This window comes from Protomyctophum parallelum, assembly GCF_964188405.1.
Source record: "Protomyctophum parallelum genome assembly, chromosome: 16".
Taxonomy (NCBI): Eukaryota; Metazoa; Chordata; class Actinopteri; order Myctophiformes; family Myctophidae; genus Protomyctophum; species Protomyctophum parallelum.
The window spans coordinates 32,536,243-32,556,326 of record NC_139711.1 but is presented as its reverse complement, the minus strand read 5'-3'; the positions used below and the strand labels follow the sequence as shown (position 1 = coordinate 32,556,326).

Genomic DNA, 20,084 nt, shown 5'->3' with positions numbered 1-20,084 from the left:
CTGATCGATAAGGTGATCGTTATCAATAAAAATTAACGAGCTCCATATGACAGACTAAAATGTGGGGGTCACACATGCCCATCACTGTCATGGATATGTGCATAATTATAAACATTAGTAACGAGTGTTATGAAACCTTATAAGTGCATTACGAATGCATTATAGAACCTGGCCTTTAAGTGCTACCCTAGTTTACTTCATAGCAGAACTCTGTTCTGAACATATAAAATGGCATAATGAGTCCTATAACATAAGTTTATACAATAGTTCTTACATACCAGGCTACATCTCTGATGGATCCCATTTCATGCCCAAACTGCACAGGCGTTGTCACGGTGGCTGGTATCTCCTTTGGCGTCTGCTTGGAGTGCTTTCTTGTGGTGATTTCTGTAACATGTTTTTGTTTCATCTAGGGATTGTCCTTTAGTCTGACACCTTACCCTTTGGGCTGTCTGGCATGGTGGCACCTACCAAGAAGGTAAGGAGAACCCAATTTAGTCATTTCCAATTCCCACTTTTCACCCGCCAAATGTCCTGTTGCTGGCACCACCACCACAGCTGAGGAGGTATCAACGACTGTGCATCCTCCCATATACATTTGCTAGTAACTTCTGCAGTGCAGCAAAAAGGACGGTCATTTGATCCATCGCCAGCTTAAGTTTCCACCAGTAAACACGGCCAATTGTGTTTGATGGAGCACCAGACCAAGCCGGAGGCGGGAGCAGGCATTAGTTCCGACATTCCAAGAGTTCGACAGTTATTAGTCCGACACCCTACCCAAACACTAACCGCACACGGACACCACAGGTGATTTGTAACCGGCAACGGATGTCGGGAGCGATGGTGTGGTCGGTCTAATGACTTTTTGGTATGTTGTATAAGCGTCTGCACACCTGCTGGGGGCACCGCTGGTACTGCTCGGTGTGGTGCTGTGGTGGTGGGAGAGTGCTTTAGCTCTTACCTTGCCCTGAGGCGCAAGACGCCACCTAGAGCCTGCCCCCGCAAGACGCCAAGCCCAAGGCCAGTGACCATCACAGGGTTGAAGGGAAGCTCAAGCTAGCCTTCCAGACACGAGGCCAACTGGTGAAGATGACACCTGTTAAAAACCACTGAGCAGCACGCAAGACTCAGTCAGTAGAAACCTGTGTGAAGTTGTGAACATACTGTAGATAGATACACAGGCAAACAGAGACACATTTATTTGGGGGAACTCAGACATATATATTTTGAATGCGACTATTACTTGAAAACCCTATAGTCATCAACAGTGAGACAGTGTAAAGTTTCTCTGGGAGGCATAACGCATGCGGAGGAACATGGAAACCCTTGCCAGACTAGTACTTAGCAGCTATCCATATCAATTAGGAATGATGAGGGCCTGGACTACAGTAAATCAGCTGCCCTGTAATACAAGAATAGGGGGTCAAATGAACTCAAAAAGCGAACTTTATTACAAAAGAACAATTTATTTAATCAACCTGAAAATGTGACCTGACGACAAAATGAAAATACACGAACTGACTTTTTTTTTTGTTCTCTAAAACAAAACAAAAAATGTCTAATCCTAACCCTTTTGCCCATTTCCTCTCCATCCACAATGCAACTACTAACTTCAAAACAAATACCATCTCCATGTGCGGCATGAAAACATCCTTTGGGCATTATGGTACACAAGTACACCACCAAGTCAATGAGTCGTTAGTATTAAACCCCAATGTTGCATGGGCTCATCGTTGAGTCAGCCACACGATATGAGCTTGTATCGGAAATTAAAAAAAAGGACAGAAGAAAGCGATTTGAGGGAGAAAAGTACAAACAATATCCATTGGGTTGTATCTCAGTTCAGTTGTCTGCTCAAGAGTTATTTGTGGGATGTAACACAGAAGTGGTAGTACAAATCCTTGGTCTGTGATGTCTGAATGTGTATGGATGGAAAAGTTTGTGCATGTGTGTGTGTGTGTGTGTTTTCAGTCAGACTCCTGCCCCGAGCTGGGAGGGGTGGACAAGACCTCTTCCTCTTCTTCTTCTTTATCAGATTCCTGACAATGAAGAGAAGAATTATGAGCGATGGATGGTTGTGGTTTGTTTTTTCTTGGCAAAATAAGATGAGTACATTTCTGGTGGCAGTTTATTTATGTTTTTTTTTTTTTTTTTTTACTGAAACATAAGCTGCCCTCCCTCTGTTAAAAGTCTTAAACCACAAAAACTAGGATACATTATAATTTCATATGCTATAAGCTTGTGGTTAAATACATTTTGTATATAATAATTAAAAAAAAATATATATATATATATATATATATATATATATATATATATATATTATTATTTTTTTTTAACCAAAAACAAAAGTGGGGTCAGCACAACCAACGTCTATTTACTACTTTGGGAGTTTTTGTTACTTTGAGAGGGTATAAATACATGGTTTGTATGTATCTGTACCCTCTCGGAACACTGGCAATTAGACGTTGAAGCGCTGAAAAATGGGTAACTCTCTCCTGATGGGCTGAAATTGGCAAACCACCAGAACATTTATGTTCTGATTAATTAAGAGTTGGCGAGACAGAGATCCCTGTTACTGAAGTAACAGCGATACCATCAGAATACACTGCTTCAACCTTGTACCCTACCTTTAAAAGAAGTCCCATGTTCTATGCATTTAGATGTATTGTTATATAGGAGTTTTATTGGCCGAAATCGGTTGGAACCTTTACCTTTTTGCTCTTTTTACTCTTTTTGGACTTCTTGCGGTCGTTGTCCGACGAGCTATCTTCACTGGTCTCGATGAACTCTCGACTCTTGAAGCTCTCGTTACCGCCTGCTGCTCCTCCTGCTCGCTCCTTATCTTTGTCTGCGCCTGCCGACTTCCTCTTCTTCTCATCCTTCTTGCCTCCCGTTTTCTTAGTCTTAGTGTCCCTGAGAGAGAGGACAGGGGTTTGAAAAGGTGCGTTAACCCATTTTGGTGTTAGCATTATGTTATGCTTTAGCCATTGAAAAATAGCAGATCTACAAGCTCATAGCGCGCCACCGAGTGGTGCGCTACGAGCTTGTAGGTCTGCTATTTTTGAAAAATCGAAGAACGACTGACATAGAAACAAAGCTTTTTCAGAAAACTGTCAGGATGTAGAAGACATTTTTAGAATCTGATCTCAGGTGAGAATAGGTACATACATCATCATGCATCAAGAAAAGAGAGCACTATGCGTGTCTGTGCGTGTTACCAGCCTTACGTTTTGGAAGGTGAGGAGGCCGAGGCTCCTCCACCACTCTCCTTGTACTCCTTCTTGGCTATGTCATAATTCTTTTTAGCCTCTACAGCCTTCTCATCCCACTCCTGAAAGAGAGAAATAGAGAGAGTCAGATACCAACAGACAGACAGAGGTGAAAAACAAAGGAGCGGGAGGCAGACAAGTGGCAGAATGTTTACCTTTAAAATACGATTTAGTACAACGGTATATTTTAGCCTGGTGTCGATGTGACAATGGCATTCTTATTGCACTCATATTAGAACATTTTATTTTGACTGATGTGTTGAGCAATTTCAAGATTATGATCAAATAGTTATACAACTGTTGTGTCCAGATATAGTAACTCTCTGCTCCTCTCTCACCTCCTTGTCTTCCTTGGTCAACGTTCTCCACATCTCCCCAGCCTTCTTGGAGATCTCAGTGACCGAGATGCCTGGGTTCTCTGACTTAATGCGTTCACGGCTGTTGTTGAGCCACAGCATGTAGGCAGTCATCGGCCTCTTGGGGGCGTCAGGGTCCTTCCGTTTCTTCTGCAACACAGAGGAACAATGTGCTGACACATAAAAGCCATGTTTGGGACATTGACTAGTACATACATGACCTAAACCTGAACTAAATTTAAGCATAACACAGAAGCTGTTCAATTAGAAACTAATCAAAACATCCTCAAGATTAAACATGTGAACCCATTTTTCACATGTGGAGCCCCGGTGTAAGTAGGTGGTTAAAAGGTCCTTGCTTCTAAAGATATAGGGTAAAATAATTACTGGTAAAAGATAATACAGTGTTATCACCACACCTAACTCATCGTCTCTCTTCAGCCTTGCATACAATACTGTAATTTGTTTTTCATGTTCACCTTTCCCCATCGACCCCAGTCTCTCACCTCTCTACGTGGCTTCCTCTCCTTCTTCTCTTTCATTTCCTTGGGTTTCTTGACCTTTTTCTTCTTCTTGCCGTCTTCACCACTGCCGTCCTCTCCTTCACTGCTTTCGCTTGCCTCGGCGTTGCTGTCATACCTGACGAATAGTGACGGAAGGAAAACACAACAAAGAAAAAGAGCCGTCACTCAAGCTTGGCGTTATTATAGTTAAACAAAAACATTGATGTGATGAGGCAAAGAAGACATTAATCACTTTCAATCTGGTGTCATTGTTCTATTAAAATAGTGTAGAGGTTGGGTGAACGTCACAAACGGAACATGCCGACTTCCAAGGCGCACCGTTTCTCCGATCCGCACGAAACTTGTCAAACTCTGGTCAGTGGTCTGGCATGACAATAGTCATACCAGGGGCCATGTGCCGCGTCCGGCCCATATGCACACTCGAAAATAGCCGAGTTGTATGACGAAGTATGAAGGCCTATTTAAAGTAGTTTAAAGTAGTTAAAGAAAAATGGAAGGACAGAGTATATTGGTGACAAGAAAGGCGGAATGGAATCAAAATGAACTGCAAAAAGTCACTCACTCCTCTGCAATGTCATCATCCTCTTCTCCGGGGTTGAAAGACTCGTCTAAAAACAGGTAATGGGAAAGTGTGACGGATCAATGCTTGACAATATCCTGGATGCAATGGTGCCGTTATGCAACAAACGCTATATCACACCAATCCAATTGACTGACAGGGGTTGTGTCACTCACCGCTCTCGCCATCTGACTCCTCACTGCCGTCACCCTCCTCCCTGATCTTGCCCTCTGCCTTCATCCTCTCCAGGTAGGCGTCGTGTTGGTCTTCATCGGAGTCACTGTACTCGTTGGTACCTTTCGTGCCCTGGAAGATACATTTATACCGTCAGGAACTACGCAACCGATATGCCACAGGAGACACCACTGAATGCACAAAGTGGACCATCATACGTCTTATAGGCGCTAAGACTGTCAATTAATATTCTAAGGATATACATTTATATTAGATTGTAAAAAATAATAAAGAAAATAGCTGCTACGTAAACAGCAGTCACACAATCCCACTTCAATATTCCAAATGAAAATGTAGGTACAAGCTGAAACAAACAGATCAATTTTGAAATACTTCAAATTCGGACAGGATTTAATTTAAATGGTTTGATTATCAATTGCCATTAAAGGAAAAGATAATTGTTGTTGCACGTTTATTATAGCTCGCTCAGCATGTTGATCGCCTGTTCCATTCAGTATATGTTGATTACTTTTAATACAGTAATGGTCTTTTTCTTTTCTTTCTTAAAATGTGTAGTAGGTATTAAAAGGGCCTTAAAAGTCCTTAAATTGTCATCTAGGGAACCCCCCTAAACCGCAATAACCACTGCCATAGAACTGCATGGCAGAAAGGTGCTGGCAGCTCCAAAAAGCTTTCTGTGGACACGTCCCCTAAAACTTGTATACGGTAGGTTAAAGTAGAGATGGTTCAAGAGAAATCTTTCTTTTTAGCACTATTGTACGCACAGGGAGTTTGACATCGCTGCGATAGAGACGTAAAATGAAGTACCCGTTACCAAAATAATGATTAGCTACATTGAGGGGGTACCATACCATCTACAAGTAGGAAACAAAGCACCCAGTACCACCCAGTACCAAATGGAAGTTGAGTCGAGTAATGGAGTCAAGCCAGTTCCATGCAGTGGAAAAGCGACATAAGTGATACCAAAAGTAACTGCGTTAAATGTCATCCAATTCAATCTAACCTTGCTCATTTAAATGTCATCCAATTCAATCTAACCTCGCTCATTTAACAGGATGTCAGTGACAGTGAGTGATGTCAGCTGAGAAACATTGGCATTACAATCACCATATAATTATAATATGGCTGTCTGTCGTCAGGGTTGAATGGCAGAAAGCATAAGCCATGTTAAATCCTGACGAGCCACCAATACAGTAGCAGGACAGGTTAATTTATTCTGATTGATATCCTCTGCTGATCTTGTAAGAACGGCAACCGATGGCTTAGCTGGACTGACGGGCACATTTTAACTTGAACACTGAGCAATATGGGCAGGGAAATCAGTATTACAGGTATACTGATTTCCGTGCCCACAACACAGGATATACTGTGTATCCTGTATCTGTACATTGCAAACACAGAAATCACATACACCTCTCGTTCCTTCCTTCCTGCCCTCACAGTCCTCCTAAGCCAATGTTGACAAAAGAATTATTCTATGATTAGTAGTAAAAGATTACTTCAGGTCATTCCATGTCAATCACCGCAATCAAAAGACTTCAGAGATTATTGGACACACTCCCCTGCTGCCACACGCACACACACACACACAGTCACACACACACACACACACACACACACACACACACAGTCACAAACAGTCACACACACACCACCGTCCACATGACACGCTAGACACACCATGCAGGCGTTAATAATCACTCCAAACCAATAAGATCACGCAATGTTGCCCACTTGATGAAAGGAACGCCCACAACCATACCCACCTTCTTCTATAGGTGTACATTGACAGACACACAGGAGAAGGGCAACAAAAAGGTCAATATATTGAATAAGATGGAATATAGTCTCACGTGAAACCTTAATAGTCCGGCAGCCGAGGTGGACGGGTGGGAAATTTGGTATATAGTATTTTTTATTGGCCTAAAATATTGTCTATATACATACATTCATGAATCCACTTACTGACCGGCTGTCGGTATTGGGCAATTTGTTTTATAGGGGTTTCTTGTGATCCTACCATTAACATCCTATGGCAGGCAAAAATGTCAAACTTTCCTTTTGCTTTAAGTAGCATGTGACATGTCAAACTAGGGGGTTTGCATGATTCTGAATCCATTCCAAGCATTAGTTTTGCACAAAATACACTCAATGGAATGGATTCAGAATGAAATCATGAAAACCCCCTAGTTTGACATGTCACAAGCTACTTAAAGCATAAAGAAAGTTTGACATTTTTCACAATTTTGCCTGCCATAGGATGTTAATGGTACAGTAGGTAGGGTCACAAGAAAACACTATAAAAACATTGCCCAATACTGACAGCCGGTCAGCAAGTGGATTCATGAATGTATGTAGACAATATTTTAGGCCAATAAAAAAAAGACTATATAACAAATTTCCAACTTTGAACAAAAGAAGCCTGTCAGCTGCCAGACTATAAACATTTTATGAAAGCAAACGTTCAAATAAGTTACCTCTTTGAAGCCTCTGTTTTTGATGTTGAGTTTCTTGGCATTGACAAAGTCAAACAGCTTCCCGTATTCTTCCCTGTGGGAAGAGAGCCACATATCCACCAGACAAATAAGACTACCACTTAACACAGTGTTTCCCAACCTTTTTTGTCCCAGGGAACACTTTTCATAGCCTAAAAATCTCGGGGAACACCTAGATTTACGGTGTGTGTGTGTGTGTGTATATATATATATATATATATATATATATATATACGGCATTAAGGCATATAAGGCATTCAAAATAAGTCCTTGAGAACGGGTTTAGACCAGGATCCCTAATTATGGATATTAACAATACAACTATTAATACCTTTTATATTCCATATTGTGAGTTTGTAGAACTGTTGAGTGTTGCCACGTCTAGTCATTATAAACTACGTTGGACTTGTTTATCTGTACATTTCTTAGAATATTAGTGGTCCATGACATGAAAATGTTTGAGAACCACTGCTCTAAAACAACATTGGACAATGATGTTTGACAGTCAGCAATATTGTTGCTTATTCTAGATTTATTTTCTGACTTTTTCGGATTTTCTGACTTGATCTGGCCTGTTAACATTTTCATAGACCTGGTTGCTTGTTTCCCTCTCAGTCAATGTGGCAAGTGGCAACCCTGGTCAAAGCGGTGTTGACTGTTGTGGTTCCGTATGATAATTTAGCTTAGCAAGTTAGCACACAACAGCTAGGATGCAGCAGGCTGCTGCCGCCATGTTTAACAGTATTTTGCACAATTTATGTCCCAGAATTTATGGATATGGACTTATGGCTCCATCGCTGCCTCTTTCTTTAGTAGAAGTAGAAATTGAACGTGTTGCTGACCGTTTACCGTCCCTCTCACACGCGTGCACGCGCACACGCACACATGCACACACACACACCGCCTCCTGGCCGCTGCAGACCCAGAGGCTCTGTGCAGAGTGAGACCCCGATATTTATTTATCGGGTTAACGCAGCACGTTAACGCCGATGTGCCCCGATATTTTTAGGCTATGAAAAGTGTTACTTTCGGACAAATCAGGCGGAAACCTGGACATATCAAAGTGTCGCGGAACACAGGTTGGGAAACACTGACTTAACAGATACTCTGTAGACTATATTATTGCTATGGTGGTCAGAAAAAGGTTACTTTGCGATATGAATGTGTAATGTGTACCAAAGCTTAGCGTTGCAAACCTTTCCGGAAATGGGAAATAACAGGAAGTTAAAAGCTTTAAACAAATTATAATCTGTGGACTTTGGTTTAGGGCGGCTAATATGTGCGGTTATAAAAAATACTTAAAAAAAAAAAAAAAAACATTTATTGCTGGATTAAATACAATTAAAGAAAGACGTGTTTTGGCACAGGCGGGTCATGGAGAGAAGAACGAGGTCCCGCGTTCTTGTCAATTCAAATAAATGGGCATACTTTTTGACTAAAATGAAGCATAGCATTAGTTAATGTATAGCCTGGCCCAGCCAGCGTGATTTCTGGTATAGAGGGGCGGGGGGGGGGGGGGGGTGCCGGTGGGATCACGGTGGTGGGATCCTATTGGGTCACCGATCTAAGCGCCCGCTGTTTCTGACTGACCCAAAACTGAATCCAACATATACAGTAGATTAGTGATTTGCATGACTTTACTAACTGTGACAGCCCAATGTGTGCGAGATTGAGTTCATGATGTGTGGCTGTGTCACCGTCATCATTACCTCTCAATGCTGCTGAAGGTGAACTGGTTCCCCTGCTTGGTCTCAATCTCGAAGTCGAAGGAGCGTGTAGTGGTGGTACCTCTGGCGAAGTTGACGTTGGAAATCTCCTCAAAGCGCAGGTGCACCGGAGGCTTGTGCACGTATATAAAACCCCTCTCCAGCGGATACAGGAGGCCAGAGGAGGCCTTGTACGAGCAGGTGATGCACTGGGCACCCGAGTGGCTACAATAGGGAGGAGTAGGGGAAAAAAAGCTTTTTATCATTTAATGTTCTCAGCTTTGGTTTATTCAATATATCCTATTGTTCCGATATAAACTATAAAGCCATAGAGATTTTTACAATACTGTTATTTTGAAAACTGTCAAGTAACCCAGTTCTTCTTCTTATTATTTTATAACAGGTGTGTACCCCTGGAAGTTGCCTGGAACAGTGATCTTGCGGTTGACCAGAGCCTTCATTACCCTGCTGACAAGCTCGTACAGAGAGCCAGACATGTTCTTACTGAGCTTTCCCTCAAAACGACGCTCCACATCCTCCCTAGAATTTGAGGAAACAAGATGAATGTAGTGATTAAAAAATGCATGTAATGTAAAACATCCAACATAAAGATCTGTAACAAAGGTTTGCACGTGTGACACAGACACGGGAAATCAATCCAAGTTGGCATGTCTTTATTTCCCATTGTCGTTGGTTAAACTCACTCGCTCATGTTTAAGGTGAGACTAATGTCTTCCTCCTTGGAAAAGAGAAGGATGAGGAAGTGGTAGCGGGTCTGACCCTGCTTGATGGGAGGATCCAGACTGATCTAAACAAAGAAACCAAGGGAAAGAGTTAAAGGAAAAGAGAGAAGAAAGGAGGAATTTGAATGGAACGCATTCACAGGTTATGAAAGGCAAGAGCAAATCTCTCAGCAGCATGCGTTACTGTGGACACAATAAATATTTACTGCAAAGATTTACTCAACATATGAGAATAATACACCAACATTACATAGCTCAATAATTGCTCTCAATTAAATGGAGAAAGAAAACCAAGGACAGGCTGAGAGGCTGGCTGGCAAACAGACTTACCACAAAGAACATCTGCCTCTGGTCCTTGTGCGGCAGTAGGAAGAGACGCAGCACGGTGGTGTAGGGAATCTTGTAGTCAAACGTCTTACCATGGAGGTGAAGGAACGTGGGATAGATACGGATGTCGTACCTGAATGGGTAGAAAAACAAAGTGGTAGGACGGTGGAAGAGGTGAAAGATCAAGAGAGGTGGATTATTATAAAAAAATAAAAGGTCCCGGGATCAGCACCGTGCTAGCTACATTTAATCAAAAATGTGTCTGTGCAAACAACCAGAGACGGAATGCCCGGCCGTCACTGAAAGGCAGATTATTTTGGCTTTAAATTTATGGGATGACAGAAATGTTGTGGTTGTGTGTTTCTTATACCTTCCTCTGGGCGTAAGACACTGCAGCTCTTTGAAGACACACACGGCGTCTCCTGTGGCCTGGATGACATCAGCCTTGGACAGCACATTCGCTGCAAATGCCTGAGGACACACATCCTGTTAGTGCTGAAAACAGCTGCCGCTTTACAGGACAATTAGTGGTCTTTCTGTCAAATAGAGTCAAAGTCCAGTAGATACCCTTTGCTATCAAGTCACAGGTTCAAGAACCAACTTAGTTCATTTAAGCTGGAGCTCCCTCTGGTGGGAGGAGAAATGACCACAGCCTGTAGTAGCAACTCAAATTGGATGTACGGCCAGTAAGCATGACTTAAAAGTTCTCACTTAAAAAAGTGGTCTATGGACAAGATAGCCTCACTAGACTCCTTGTTACGGAGCAGTCAGAACCGGTTCAAAGTGCTTTTACACACTACATCCATCATGGGTGGCAGTGGGGCACAAACCTAACCTCACCTCCCAGTTTACAAACCGCTACTTGCCGTTAAATGGGCTTACCTCCACGGGATCCTGTCCCTCATCTCCCGCACCGGGGGGGACGTAGAAACGGACCTCCATGAGGGAAACCTCGGCATCGTCGTTCTGGTGGAACTCTAGCGTCACCTCGTTCTTGCCCGTAGCGCATTGGGACACGCTGTTCAGTGGGACCTCGAACGCCGTGTTGTCATTGACGTCAAACGACAACAGTGGCCCTGAAGTGGACGACCAGAGAAGCAGGGTTACAAAAATGATTTAAGCAAGCATAGCAAGTTAAGCCAACGTGTGCGTGAATACCATGTTTTGCTACCAGAAAAAGATAAACATTGTACTACAGTATTTTCTGCCTAAAAGGTTTTTTTTTGTTTAAAATAATTCACTATGGGGTTAATGTTCAGAATTTGGGGGATATGTTTCGGGTTAGGGATTACGGTTAGTTTCAAGGATTTAGGGTTATATTTGGCCAGCAGGTTAAGGAAATCTTTTTAATAAAGAATTTGTAAGACAAATATGTGTGTTTACCTGAAAACTTGGCAGTACCCCAGTTCCAGCCCTTGACACACATGTCCTTCTCAGTCAGCTCTAGCTTGTAGTTAGCCTTGAAGAATTCGGAGATCTTCTCTAAATCCTGAAAGACAGAGGGAGGGGGTTGGGGGTTGAAGGAAGACAGAAAGTGTAAGAAACCAAAGCAATTAAGAAATTAAATAAATGAAATACAGGGACAGTGAGATGAGGAAAGTGCAAGAAGGCAAAGAGTGACGGAAAGAGATCAAATTAAAAGAATGAGGAGGGGGGATAAGAACGGGAAATCATCAAAGTTAGCTGCTGTGTCCATGGCTTACTGCTGCACGGTTCAAAACCTATCCAAAAACAAAAAACATACACCCCATCCTCCCCCTCTGCCCCCCCCCCACTAAGGGGCTTAATTAATCACAGCTCAATTAGAACCCCGCCCACCGCATGGTCCCCTGGGACACAGGAGGTGAACGTAATCTGTTCGCTCCCACTGTTCCCCCCCTTTCACTGACAATCAGCCTGTTTATTTATCCTGCAGGCTTGGAGAGGACACACACACACACACACACACACACACACACACACACACACACACACACACACACACACACACACACACACACACACACACACGCAGGGACAGAGAAGCAGTCACACACACAGGCGCTGTCCTAAATGCACATATGGAAGTGATTGCGGTGTGTCTGCTGCGTATTTCTCTGCATATGTGTATGTGTGCGTGCGTGCGTGTGGGGGATAAGACAATGAGACTGTGTGGAAAAATAGTTTATGCACCTGGATATCTGCCTGTCTGCAACGCCTGATTTATACTTGGCTGTGCGACACTGGCTCACAACTAAGTATAAATCACCCTTATGGTTATTACAGCAAGGACAGAGAAAGCCAGTGTGTATGCGTTGTGTGTACAATATTGTGTTTCTATGTTTATTTATTCAGTATTATTAATCCAATGTTTAGGTATAAGAACTTTCCTACTACTAGGTACTAAGAAGATTTGTACAGTTCCATGTGTTACTTAATATAATATAGGTCTGTGAATGCTTTAAATTAAGGACTACCAAAGTATTATATATCGTCTTAAAAACATATGAAGGCAATTAATCACACTTATGTACTGAAATTTCTATTTTAACCTTTACGTTTTTTAGTAATGTAATGATTGTATGGTTTGCCGTTTCTGATTGAACCGGCTTTCTAACTCCAATTCTTACTGGAAGACAATGAAACAATGATTGTAATAATCAGGCCTGCTTTATGTCGCGTATTCATTCACTGTGTTGGCAGAATTGATGTTGCTTACCTCATTTCATCAGAATAAACACTAATTTCCCAATACATCCTTCACAGACACGTGCAAAGAATCTTGCTCAATCCCCAAACGTCTGACTTCTATTACTACATATGCATGATTTATTCCAAGTGCCCTTGAAACTATCATCTATCCCCCCCAACTGCCACAAACAAGCCTCAAGATCTCTAGTCCCCTCGGCCAGTTGAGCACTCAGCCAGATCAATGTCCCGGTAGTTTTCACCTGTCCTGCATTCATAATGCACATCCTGTGAGGCTGTGCCATGCTCTCAATATAAACTATGACCTCAATGTCTCCATCAATCTAACACATACATGTCTACACAGACATGACTACATGCGTGTAGAACAAGTGTTCACTCGTATTTACACAGGGCTGCCGTAGAAGAACATATAAGTTGAGGGCCGCACCAGAAAAATGCCTGTGGGCTGGTTTAGTCGAGTAGCTAGCAGCTAGACCTCCAGTAGATTCCTGGGCACTGACACGGGCCGATGGATAATAAACAATGACTTCATGCCCGACGCTCCGGGACAGAGAGGATCCATCTCCAACAATACGTGCTGATTAAACCCCAGAGACCGCACTCCACTCGTGGGCCCTGCTAGCTGCAAACCTGGGCTTTTAAAAATGCCCGTAAATGGGCACACAAGACACACAAACATGGTTGTTTACTGGCACAGAGGCACTCGGCATACATTCAGAGAGGAAACAAAAGACAAAGTTACATCGACAAAAAACAAACACAAAACAGTTCTTTTCTTCTTTCTTTTGCTGAGCCAAACTGTTTCAACAGATTGATATAAACACTGACTCACATGAGCCGATGATTGCACTGTTTATGGAACACACATGCGAGAGCTGGTTTCCCTCATTAATCCCATTAGAAGGTTTGGGGGAGAGCAGCTACTCTTTCACATGCTGATGATAGCAAAACACAGGTCAAACACACGCACGGGCCAGGCACAAACACACACACCAAACACACACAGGCACGCCCATACACATATGCACACATTACATTGTGAGGAGAACTGTGCGGGACTCAACAGAACGGGAAGGCTTTATTACACCACTGTCACAAGAGGGATGGAAGTAATTTTCGAAGTAATCTTGCTAGGATCATCAGTCTTGTCGTTAACATTGCATCAACATTATTCATATCATTGCTGCTGTGTTTCCACAGTGGTTTTAAGGCTGTTCTTGGAGGTTCGCGTACACAACAGAGGAACTACATGTATTTCATTGTACACTGAAATTCAAATGTTTGGGTTGTCCTCTCTTACAGTAAGAGGACAACAGAATCGTTGTGCTCTTACTGTACGTTTGTGAGGGCTGATGAAGGCTTAAAGCCTAAATGCCTAATGTTTTTTACTTTTTTTCTTTGCTCTCCCTCACGGACCTACTTGCAGATTATACCAGTGTCAGTCTAATAGGGGATTCACACTGAGACGGACTGAGTCCGTTTCATTCGAACCGTTTCCGAATACGGTTGCCTGGTCCCCGCTGGCCATGATTCACATTGGCCGTGATTCAACTGCGCACCCGGGTACACTTCATTCAACTTATGTGCCTCAGAGGGGCACTGTGGACTATGGGGCTTTGAGAGACAGAACATGTCATGTCACAGAAGAGGAGTCACTTTCAGAGTTCAGTATCCTTGGTATGTTAACAGTGACGTCACTGACTAATGCTTGATATGTTTGTCATAGCTGGAGCGCATGTGTTTTTTTGTTTTCCACGGCTCGTGCTGTGCTACTCACACACTAGCGGTCACGGATTATCAATCATTCTTTGTCAATATTCAAGTAGAACTACCAGAAGTACAACCCAGGTAAAATAATGTGTCATTATAAAAATATATAAATTATGATTATAGTTCACTTCACAGTACAGATGGCTTTCACATTGCAGCAATCCGTATCCGAGACTTGATTGATTGCGATCCCGGGTACGGTTGGGCAATCCGCTCCCGGGAACGGTACGCATCATTCACACTACCAAGACATCTGCCAAGTGGTCCCGAGTGCGCATCCGGGACCATAGTGTGAAATGATAGGGGATTCACACTATGGTCCCGGGTGCGCACTCGGGACCACTTGGCAGATGTTGTGGTAGTGTGAATGATGCGTACCGTTCCCGGGAGCGGATCGCCCAACCGTCCCCGGGACCGCATGGGGGATGGGTCTCTGGACCGTTAAAGTGTATCCAGATACGGATCGTTCCAATGTGAATGCATGCGTACCTAAAGAAGGAAGTGGACTGTTTTTTTTAAGAACGTGACATAATCTCTAGTCGACGTCTCGACGAGCCAAGCGTCAACAAAAAAAACAACGCGCGTAACACCAGCTCATTTCTCAACGCCGCCCGTCTCCTGTTTAATCTGCGTACACGCGCAGCACCGCAGTGCGCGCTGATCTTATTCTGCGGACTACACGTGGTTCTTGGGCTTTACTTGGCATAGTTTCCAAAGTAAAACAAAATAATAATAATGCTAAAGTAGAATCCATAGCAAACTAATATCAAACACGACACTGGAGCACAGAACTGACTGACACAGTGAATAGCAGGCAGGCTGACAGTATAGTAGTATAACGGCAAAGAGGCAATGCAATTCAGTGTGTCTGGATTTATTTGAGACAATGTCGCACAGTTGATGGTCAGTGTCCGTGCGCGCCAGCCATCAAGCACACCGTCATCAGGAGGATTAAAGTGTGTTATGCAAGTGTACCCGGTGAGCTGTTGAATCTCAGGTAATGTGAATCATGGCCATCGGGGACCAGGCAACCGTATTCGGAAACGGTTCCAATGAAACTGATTCAGTCCGTCTCAGTGTGAATCCCCTATGAATCTGCCCTAAATCTACCTTATGTGGATTATACGGTTGACTTCACTGACATTTTGCACCTTATGTACAATGGGTGCATGTGTTTGGTCCGACGTACTAACAGTCCTACAGTCATGAGTCCGACACCCTACACAAAACCCAACCCTAAACCTAGTTAGTTTAAACCTGCCACGGGTTAGTTGTAACCTGCCACACATGTAGGGAGCCACGGGTTAGTTGTAACCTGCCACGCATGTAGGGAGCCACGGGTTAGTTGTAACCTGCCACGCATGTCGGGGGAGCCACAGGTTAGTTGTAACCTGCCACGCATGTCGGGGGAGCCACGGGTTAGTTGTAACCTGCCACACATGTCGGGAGCCACGGGTTAGTTGTAACCTGCCACACATGTCGGGAGCCACGGGTTAGTTGTAACGTGCCACGCATGTCGGGAGCCACAGTGTTGTCGAACTAATGCCTGTCAGTTAGAGTTGTGCTCACATTCACTTGTAATAATGGCTGTGAGTTAGGACCACTACTCCAACTCTATCCTAGTCTCTCACACAAATAATTGTGAGAAATTCACCCAACTAACTGAATCCAAGTGCACACATGCATAGACTCACTGTATCTCTGAAGCCATCATATTTGTAGACATGCCCAGAGCTAGTTGTCAGTTTGATGCCATGTCCCAAACACACACGTCTCCACTGGGCCACGCTGAGATCCCCAGCTGGGATGTTGTCCGTCCTGCCCGTCTTGCTGCTCTTGTAGACCACATTCTGCTTGCTGAAACGCAGACGCCCATCATTCTGCAGTGACAGGACACATAGTCAAATGAATGGTGCATTACTGAAAGAGTGTCAAATCAATATACCAAGATTGCATTTGTAAACTCTGAACGTGTACACTCTCACTGTTAGCTAGTTTTACATGCATTAACCTTTTAGCAAAAAAATGCCACAGTATATTAATAATACTATAATATATAATCAGATTTAAAAACACCAATTTTAGTTTACCACTACAAGTTAACACAAAATATATTTTGGAACAGGGGCACGTGCACACATAATTTATAGTTGCAATATATAGGTGGTACACAGAGGAGTCGCCCAAAAAAGGAGAAAAATAGGTAGTTCTTCTGACCAAGTAATTGGTTGAAATAGGCTATCCAGCCGTGCTGAAATGATCATGACAGCACAGCACACCTAGCCGTTAATAGAAGATTTGAGAACGGATTAATCACATTAGAAATATCATCACCTGTGCTGATTATTGACTTAGGAATGGAACAAAAAGGGCAGCCAGGTATATGCATTATGCTCCTGAATTTTAACATCAGTTATTATGGTGGTACTTGGAGAGCCAAATATTTTCTGAGGTGGTACTTCAGTATAAAAAATACACTGAATAGAAGTGTTATGTTATGTGACATTACATTCAGGCATAATGTGAGCAGGTATGCAGTTACTGACCCAGGAGCCTTTCATCTCCTGATAAATCTCATTGAACTCCAGCGTGTCTCCCATCTCATCCACAGGCGACGACCGATGCTCTACTGACAAGAGAGAGTAATACATTAGATACAAGCAGACACCTGCTTTGATAAAATTAGGGACGCTTTTGACTGGGGTTTATTTATTTGATTTAGTTAGTTACATGACAGAGGAAATATTGATTTCTAACAGGAGGAGACTGTCTTTTCTCTTCGTTGTTCCTCCTGATCAAATTTTCAAGAAATCTCTAAGAAGAGAATACCAGCACTCACGGACAAAGACTGGGACCCAGTGCCTCCCTGCTTGACATTCAGCATCAAGGGTTGGATTGGGGGGTAAGACGTCCCTGCGACATACTAGCGTCATGTCCAGGGGGTGTACTTGTACATCAAGCTGCCTCACTCTACAGAAACAGGAGATAGGATCCTGCCCTATGGGCGTCGTGATTCGGCAATAAGGCTACTTATAGTATGCTGCAGAGCAGACAGCACAACGTATGCATTATAATAAAGTGCCTTAAACTAAAGGACATTTACACCGCGAGTGCTGGTATTCTCTTCTTAAGAGATTTCTTGAAAAGTTGACTTTACTCGACCACGCACCCGGTAAAAATGTATAGAGACATTGAGACGAATTGGAGTCGTGCAGGCTTCCTTGCTTTAAAGTTCCTCCTGATCACATCACAATATCAAGAGAACGTGTCAACTTAGCTGCCTGTGTAATAGAATGATATTACAGGGGTACAACACCTGCACCGATACACTAATAAAGTAAAAAGCATATAGGCCTATACATACCCCAAAATAATTCTATCAATTACACACAGCAAAGCCTTGAATTAATTGGAGAAGTTTGGGTTTTTGTGACAGGGGGAATCTCATATCGACCCGTCCTCAAATTATTGGCTCACGAATGAGACAAAACAAAATCTCCACGAATTCAAGGCTTTATAATGGCCCTCGAAGGGGTGTGTAATGCATAGAAAATAAGTATTTTGGGGGGGGGGGGGGGTGAACTACTCCAGCGTCAATTTTAGAATTGCTGAAACTTAAAGTGTAAAGAATTATAAAATAACGTTATTTGTGTGCAAAGAAAACACAGACCAAGAAACTTCATACATTTTCAAGTATGATTACGTTATTTGTCAAATGGTTTAGCCTACACTTATGCAAGTGCTGGGAGCTAATTACTAGCTACCTAGTACCTAGTGGCAACATAAAGAGTATGTGATGTTTACATTTTAATAACGTATGGCCCAGTGTTCTATTTAACGGGATGCCAGCCAGTTACACATATTATGTCACGTCGACGCTTTGCTGTAACAGAAATGGAAAGTTACGAGTGCGCTGGCTGGGCCATTAAAACAGCGAAGCTAGCGCCGACTTGTATGCTAAAGGGTGCATCTGTTTTGTTCCATGCCGCGTCCCTCTATAATTGTTGCATGAGTTGTGTCGACTTGATCATAGAGACAGTGTACAAGCCGAGAGCTCCGCCCGCTCTATGTCGAGTAGCAAATCAAGCGCTCACAAGCGATGCAAGGCCACTGCTGAGTACAAAGCAACAAACGTGTGATCTGATCTCTGTACTCTGCCAACATAGGATAGTTCCCAACACGCAATGGAAGAGTGTTTGGATCTAATGCACATTCATTTCTATCTGACATTAAAGCAAACCCCGACCGGGCCCAATGCAACATCATTAATAAATGGTAAACTTCATCATGCCTTACTGTCAGTGTGGTGATCACGGCAGACTTCTTCGCCTGTTTCCCGCGTGTATCATCAGGGGGCTAACGCTGACGTCACAGGAAAGGAAGTGGAGCTTGTATTTACTTCCGGTACGGTTTGGTGGTGTTTTGTCCGTTTTTAGCCTTACTTTTACTTTTTCAGAATTCAGAAAATGTATTTTGCATTCGAGTTTTCAAAATCTGAAAAGAAAGTAGTCATCTTTCTTGTAGGTTTTTATTTTTAATTTCAATTTGTCCCCGTTTGAAAACAAAAAGAACGGAACAGACTGCAATGGCCACCATATGCCACTGGGTGGCATGAGCAACCCCTTCTTCTACCTCGCAAAATGAACGTTTGCTCGACCCCTGGTTCAATAAAGCGCTGTTCATGTCTGTGTTTTATAGCATATACTACTACACAAATGGACATTTACTGTAATAGCCTACTCACAGCTATGGTTTCTATAGGCTCAAAAGGGAGAAACTAAACTGAGAACATTTACAAGGCATTTACAAACCTCAATTAGAATACAGGTAAAAAACAAATAATACACAGGTGTCACAAATGATACCAAATAGCAAATGCTCATGTCTGACAGCATTTGCTATTTGGCCAGCGAGCCAACATCACCATGAGTGGCAGGTCACAGTTAAAGACAAAGTTACAGCATATTACATTAAATATACATGTCATTTGATCGAGGACACTTTATGTCTTTCTTTCTTTTTATACTCTTGAAGCTTAGCTGTGGTGTAGTAAGCTTGTCTGTCTGTCTGTCTGTCTGTCTGTCTGTCTGTCTGTCTGTCTGTCTGTCTGTCTGTCTGTCTGTCTACCGGTTTCCATCCATCCATCTATATCTCTACCAGATGTTATATGCTCTACTGGTCGTTTTGATATAGGTAACTTTCAACGCAATGCCAATAGTATCCTCGATTCCTCATATTTGTTTTGTTTTTTTTAAACCAACAGACAGATAAATTCGCGAGAGGTCCGTTGTGTATTTCCTGGCAAAATATTTGAAGAACAGGATGAATGTGATTACAGGATAATCCACTTTGATCTGCCTGTCTATAGGTCTGTCAGCCAGTGTGCGTGTGTGTGTGTGTGTGTGTGTGTGTGTGTGTGTGTGTGTGTGTGTGTGCGCGCGCGCGC

At 42.9% G+C, this 20,084-nt stretch overlaps 1 protein-coding gene across 2 annotated transcripts; it reads right to left on the bottom strand.

Moving 5' to 3' along the window:
* Window positions 1–1,428: 1,428 nt before the first annotated feature.
* Window positions 1,429–18,994, bottom strand: ssrp1a (structure specific recognition protein 1a). 2 transcript variants are annotated; one of them, XM_083785785.1, is made up of 18 exons: window positions 18,935–18,994; window positions 17,185–17,264; window positions 16,333–16,518; window positions 11,561–11,666; window positions 11,060–11,253; window positions 10,548–10,648; window positions 10,181–10,310; window positions 9,812–9,915; window positions 9,519–9,647; window positions 9,111–9,332; window positions 7,384–7,456; window positions 4,888–5,017; window positions 4,715–4,760; window positions 4,135–4,267; window positions 3,611–3,778; window positions 3,231–3,334; window positions 2,715–2,916; window positions 1,429–2,039 (listed from the first exon to the last, which is right to left on the bottom strand). In XM_083785785.1, the coding sequence occupies exons 2-18, from the start codon at window positions 17,236–17,238 to the stop codon at window positions 1,968–1,970; spliced, it is 2,154 nt and encodes a 717-aa protein (XP_083641911.1). In that variant the 5' UTR covers window positions 17,239–17,264; window positions 18,935–18,994; the 3' UTR covers window positions 1,429–1,967. The 2 variants fall into 2 exon arrangements, with proteins under 2 accessions (XP_083641911.1, XP_083641910.1); XM_083785784.1 differs by having other exon boundaries at window positions 17,185–17,267; window positions 18,935–18,992.
* Window positions 18,995–20,084: the final 1,090 nt, after the last annotated feature.